Raw genomic sequence first — 6,761 nt, forward strand, 5'->3', positions numbered from 1 at the left:
CCTCTATTCCTTACAAAGCCTGCACTGATGGTCTTTAACCATCAGAAAAGGTTTATAGAAAGGCAGCGAAGATGTATTTTTAGTTGTTTGTGATACATCCCTAGGCAAGACCCTAATTATTAATGGTAATACACCATCAACAAGTCAGGATACAACACTTAGCAAGAGGCTGTGTATACTTTGCAGGGAGTGGAGGAAAGATTGTGCATGTTCAAAATAGCTAGTGGTCATCGCCGTGTGCCCGACAGGCGTTTACACTGAATTTTCCCAGTTGCTCCTGGTGGACTGTCAGGTGTCAGACAGTACCACAGGAGGGGGTCGCAACTGTAATTCCACAGCAAGAACAAAGCTCTCGGAAACGTGTTGCCAGGAAATGTGAAAACAGCAAAAATGACAAAGTGGTTGCTATAGAAAAACACCGCAGTATTATTCAAAGTAATTCACGCAGATCGCTTGATTTTGACAGCAACTGAAAAGGTTTTTTAAGATTCACCCACAACTGAAGTGAATATCTTGCCAGTAATAGATTAACTCTTTTATCAACTCAGGAAACAATTGAAGACTTAGTTGAAAGATAACATGTTTCTCTCTGGGGCCACTGATGCGTCAAACCATGGAAATACCAGTTTCCAACAGTTGTTCATTACCGTAACGGTTAGAGGGAGACTCCAGTGTCTAGTAATATTCCTAATGTAGCTTCTCTGAACATAAGCAAATTATACTAAAAAAAAAAAAAAAAAATCAAACAGTTTAACCTTTGAAAGCATACCATCATTTATTGCTCATAATGCTGGAGATCATTTTGAAAGACACCACTGTCAACTAATGAATGAAAATGAACACACTATTGCAGCTAATTGCACTCACAGCACAATACAGCAACGCGTACTATAGACAAGTCAGTTCTTGAAGGCTGTGAAATAAAAAGTTTTCAATCAGTGTTTTTTACTCATCTAATATAGCTAATTCACATTTTGGAGGAGATGCTTCATTTGTCAGCCATTGGTACATGATAAGGCTGTGGCCTCAATATACTTTACAGCTTAGATTTCTTCAAATGCAGGTTATAAAACCAGTTGCTTTCTGCCTGTTAGTAATTACTGTCAACCATCAGGTGACAGTTCAGTAGCTGTCATTTAAATATATTAAGGCTGACATTCAGGTTCAGAACTTCCCTTTCTGTAGCTCTGAATGATTTCACCATCTGCAGTTCAAACAGAAAAGAGTCTGGGGCTCTCTGCTCTTGCCCCCTACCCACTCTTCTGCTCAAGAAATCAAACCTTCCTTGGACATCCCTAGGTGTCCCATCACTGAGTGCACACAACACAAAAACTGCTCAGGAGCTCAGCTAATTCCTGAACTCATTATCCCACTGGGAGAAAGAAATGCACTTTCTCAAAGAACTATGCAATTCAAAACATGAGGATGAAACTTTCATGCATGAATTTTACAGGCCATGGGAAGTGTGACTGACATGTTACACCATCACACAACTGTGATTAATGCATGTTGCACATCACTGATTGTCATCTGAGACGGGTTTGGCCCTGGGACCACACACATAGGTTTGAGTGTGACTGTCCTCTGCTCACCTCTCCCTCTCTGGAGAGATACAGAGACAGAAATGTCACATGAAACAAGAGCAATGTTGTATGAAAGAAGAGCAGTCTTGAAACATGCCCTGGGGAGATACCAGCTTGGGGTTGGGCTGGACTGCAAAGAGGGGAAGGACTGCTGCTCCTCCAGGCCTGGCTGCTCTCAGACACAGAATGGGATTTACAGCAAAGGAACAGATGGAGAACACGTAAAAACCTTTATTATAAGAAGTCCATATGCATTGCAGTTTTACCTGTGTTGTTGTCCTATTTAATATGTATAGTCATACCAGCTCAGCTTTTCCACTTAGAAGCCACTAGGCAGCTAGTAATAAAAACATATAATTAAGGCAGTTGTGTTGGTTTAGTCTTTTGTTGCAGTTAAAGACCAAACTGAGTCATCCACAATGTCTTGTGGTTCCCTTCTGCTGGGGACTTGTTCCTGGTCACACATGTGGCACTGCTGTCCCCAGGGTCCTACACACAACAAACGTGGCAAGTCCCACCACAAGGACATGCTGAACCATGGGACACATCTCCTGCTCCAGGCCCTGCTCCATAGCCAGCAACCACGTCGTGCTATGTTCGCTGAAGTTTGCTACGTGGCTCTGACCTGGGACCAGTAAAGTAAGTTGTTGACATTCAGCCAACGCTCGGCTTGCCCAGGGCCATGCTCCCAGACCTTGCTCAATCTGCATGCTGTGCGAGCTGCACGCTGGCTTTTCCAGTCTTTCTGCTTTCTCTGCCACAGGCTCCCAGACAGTTGCAAAACAACAGCTAGAAAATTTCCTCTACCTGTGCTTTAAAACTTGCCTTTTATTTTATGTACCACTTGAGCTTAGAACTGGAGGTCGATATCGTTTCAAATATCTTATTCCAGCTTAACTACCATTTATACAAGCTTTGCAATGGAAGCCCTAAGTAGGAAACCTCAGCACACTTCCACGTTGATACAGCAAAGTCCACCAACCGTAGCAATGCCACAATGCACAGGCCACAATGCATTGCCTTTGTGTCACCAACCCCAAAGGGCAGCAAAATACACCTTACACAAAGGAGGGAATGCTGCCAAACCACGAAGAACTTGCTCTTACCATCGCCGGCAGCATGCACACCCGTAGCTTTGCTCTCATAGAGCTTCTAACCTGGGGAAATAGCAGAGACTATGCATCCCCCTGCCCTCTGACTTGGGTGGGAAGGAAGGAGACACAGGCATCCTCTAATGACAAGAGGCATAAGAATGACATGACCGTGACTACAGAAAACACCTCTTACTGTACATAGTTTGTATTCACAAAGAAAAAAAAACCAGGCTGCTCCAAATCGCCGCACACATGATTTTTGATACAAAATGAGCCAAACCATTCTAGAGCCCTTTTTTGGCCAAGTTTTAAAGGCTTTTCAGTAAATTTGCTTCAACAGCCATCTCTAAAACTCACAAGAGCTAATAAAAATTAAAACAGGCACCTGACCTCTGCCTATTGCAACAAGGAGATCCTTGAACAAAAATAGCGTATGTGATTTTTTTTTTATATACTTCAACAAAGGAGAACGGATGTAGAAAAAAGTCCCCTCAAAACTGGTTGTCAAGTTAATGTGCAACCAATGCTTGTGGCATTGTCCAAGGATTAGGAATTGTGTTGCCCCTCCCCATGGGCAGGGGTCAGGGGACAGAAAGGGACTTACCTGGAGAGACTTAACGCTCCTGCTGGCACCCTGCTTGGAGTAAGCGAAAAGAAATGCTGCTGCCAAGGGCCACTCCAGATTCTCCCCTGGCAGCAGCTTCCAGTCTGCCCTTCCAGCCTCTTGGCACTGGTCATTTTATTGCCTCCAGCACTCTACTGCCCAGAAGAGCCATGTAGCCTCAGCTTTAAACTGTTTCTATATGAAATCTCTGTGCAAATAGATACAAATAATATAGTATACCTCACCTGCAAATACAAAACATCAAAATCTTTGCCATGTATTGAAGCTGATTAAAGAATAATCAGTTCCTTCTTGATATCTCAATGCAACCAACAAAAAGCCAACAGGTACTTAATACCAACTTCACTTAACTGTAAGTTTTGTATACCATCTGGAACCGTCATCCATTGCATTTTTACTTCATTTCCCTTTTGGCCCCTTCAGGGTGCACACAAGAGAATATTTCCACAGAGGAAGCGTCTTAACACAGCAATGATTGCAATGGTTATAGGGTAACATTCATATCCACGCTACCAGTCCTGGCATCCAGCACAAACACAGGTTGATGGCTTGCAGAGCACCAGGAACAGTTCATGACTATTTATACTTCTCAACCCCATTGTACCAAAAGCTTTTAAGTAATTAGTTTTCCCTCATTAACAGATGCACTGCCTGGGGAAGGGCACACAGGTGCTCCCAAGCCCCATCCTGGATTACAGGACAGCACTATATGGTCTTGGAGTGGAAAGCTCCGAAGTGCCAAGCTGGGCTGATGAGGAGGGCAACACAACCGCCACATTTGTACAAATACGTTATTCCCAAAGCAGAACTGCAGGGGTTATTTTGGCAAGATCAGAGACCAAAACAGCAATAAAAATATTCACAGGACGTTACCACAAAACCCATGCATTTAAATCAGAAAGATGAGCAATATTTATCAACATCACTTTTATGGAGACCCAAATGTACTTTATGAGATGTCAGGAGTCATAGAGATTTTTTGCTGAAGTTGCATCCTATCCTAAAAGAAGCAAAGTTTATATACCTCCTGTACAAAAAATAATCTACAAATACAGTCAACAGGGTGAGTGGTGCTATTCCACTGCAAGCACATCTCTAATAAAACGTGTGGGGTTTGTACCTTCTTACAGGCACATCTAATACATTATTCCATTTTTCTCTTTTATACATTTAGAAGCAAAACAGACATTTGGTAAAGTCTAATTTAATATTATCACTAATGCATGCAAAGACATCACTAAAAACTGTGTTGCTAAAATTACATTGCAGAAAAACAGGTAAAACAGACACTGTTATCTCCTTGAAAAATATGGGCCTTATGCTACAGCACCTACTGATGTGAGTCTATTGAAACCAACAGGATTACTTACATGAATAAGGATTACTCCCATGATTAAGGAGTGCAGGATTACATCCATTGTTTGCACATCTCCTGTTATTTACATATCCCTATTTTCACCTCTTGTTTCTTAAAACATAGGGCATTTAATTACTGTTAGCACTAGAAATCATTATGCTGTACTTTCATCCCTTCAAAATTTGGCTGTCTTTTGGATGTCAAATAAAATGGTTTTATGATCAAAACAAAGAAAATAAAGTAGAAGCAGCAGAATCGGGACTATGTAATTAAAAACAAACAAATAAAAAGAGGGAGAGCTTGTTATCCACAATCAAAACTTATTCATGATTCATTACATATTCACACTCCTATCCATGGCCACTGCTCTTGGGAGCTGATTATTTATATCAATTTTTTAACTGTGCCAAGTAGTGAGTTACCTGAGAGTTCTCAGGCAGTGCTGATAGCATCAGCATTGGAAATGCTGGAAAAGGCAGCATTGGAAACTACTGGAAAGTAACAAAATTCAGACAAACAATTGAAACAAATATTATAGGTAGGTATACTGACAATGAATAATAAAGCAAAATGTTTTGATGCTTTTCAGCTTATAAAGAAGTGGTAAGTCTAGCCTTAGTTCGTCACTGCCATACGCTTTACATACAAAATATATCTCCTTCTTATCCTCAGAAAAATTGGGTAAGTTACCAATGCTTTTCAACTATTTTATGATACAACAGAATAGTTAATGCATGGTGAGAATGTTATGCCAGTCTCAGTTCCTGTTCCCAACCCAATGAGAAAAGTATTTAGCTGAATAAAGAGCAATAGCACAAGTTACACTTACAACAGGGAACCAACATTTCTTATGAAAAGTAACACACGTTCTTTCAGATTCTTTGGTTTGATACTGAATTACATTAGTCTGCGTTTTGGTTGCAAGAAGTCAGACTTGGATCATAAATATATTTTGTTTTAGTAGTGTGCTACGGGGATTTGAAAATTTAAATAATGCAAGTTCATTTAAGAAGACTTGATTGTAACTTTAGTGTCAGTTCTGTAGATACTGTTTACATATTTTCTAGAGTTGAAAATAAAGATATTGCATGCCTTTTTAGAATTCTTTAAGTCATTTTAAAAGCAAAATAATGCAAACTATTTTTAGAAAGACAGGTAAAACACTGCACTTTATAGTTACCATAAACTGAAAAGAGCTTACAGCAGATTCAGATAAACATCAGAAGTTGCACAAACTTACCGAAGCAACCTGTTTTCTTCCAAGAAGAGTAGTTTATGGTCAAGTACATTTGAGTTACAAAAGACTGTGTTTCCCGGGTCCATTTTGCATAAGGTTTAACCTGAAAATCCACCCGACTGTGTCGGGCACAGCGGAGGCACGGAGGTTTTCCCTCTCCAGAAGGCATTTTCCTGCTCTCCGGGGATGTGCGATGGCCTGAGCGCGGCTGGGCCAGCCGCCACTTGTTGCAATGGTAACAGGAAAAGCCAGGATCTGCCTGCTCAGGCTGCAAGAGCATGAATAATTCATGCCTTCCACCTCCCCGCATTAGCATGCCGCTCAGGCAACTCCAATGAAGCAATTCATTTTGTCCTTTGTCTTCAGGAAAAGCTTGCTGGATTAATGAGGGTTATCTGTGATGATAAAACCTGGGCCTGCTGATTTATTTAGTCTGATTGGTTAGAATTTGTGTCCCTAAATGCATGTTTTACGGCCAGAATATAAATTCAGTTGTGCAACCCCAACCTTAGGCAGGTAGGTGTGGGTTGTTTGGCTACGGCAACAATATCTAGCACATGAATGTTTCATTTTCTTGACTTAAATATTGAAGCTGGGCTCTTTGTTTCTGAGTGCTTCTTGAGGAAAGTTAAGAGGAAATCTCCAAGTACGCTGCTCACACGTGGTTTTGTGCATATTTCTGTAATGACCTCTTGGACTGCTAAATAGCTAACACCTGGCTTCCAAAATGTTTGCATTTGAAGTACAAGATATGGGGGGGAAAAAAAAAACAAACCCTGCAATGAAAAGCAGCAAATTTACAATTTACTTTCTAAAAAAAGTCATACATGACAGTGTTATTTTTAAAATAGGGGGTTGAAGGTGA

The 6,761-nt window shown here is 40.9% G+C and overlaps 1 protein-coding gene across 1 annotated transcript in view; it reads right to left on the minus strand.

Moving 5' to 3' along the window:
• The window catches only part of C8H10orf90 (chromosome 8 C10orf90 homolog), a 68,222-nt gene extending 62,035 nt beyond the window's left edge, over positions 1-6,187 (minus strand). Inside the window, 2 exon segments of the mRNA XM_072871478.1 lie at positions 5,900-6,070; positions 6,073-6,187. Of these exon segments, the coding sequence (XP_072727579.1) occupies positions 5,900-6,070; positions 6,073-6,187 (286 nt within the window).
• Between the last annotated feature and the right edge of the window lie 574 nt (positions 6,188-6,761).

Source organism: Ciconia boyciana, chromosome 8 (assembly GCF_034638445.1).
Source record: "Ciconia boyciana chromosome 8, ASM3463844v1, whole genome shotgun sequence".
NCBI lineage: Eukaryota > Metazoa > Chordata > Aves > Ciconiiformes > Ciconiidae > Ciconia > Ciconia boyciana.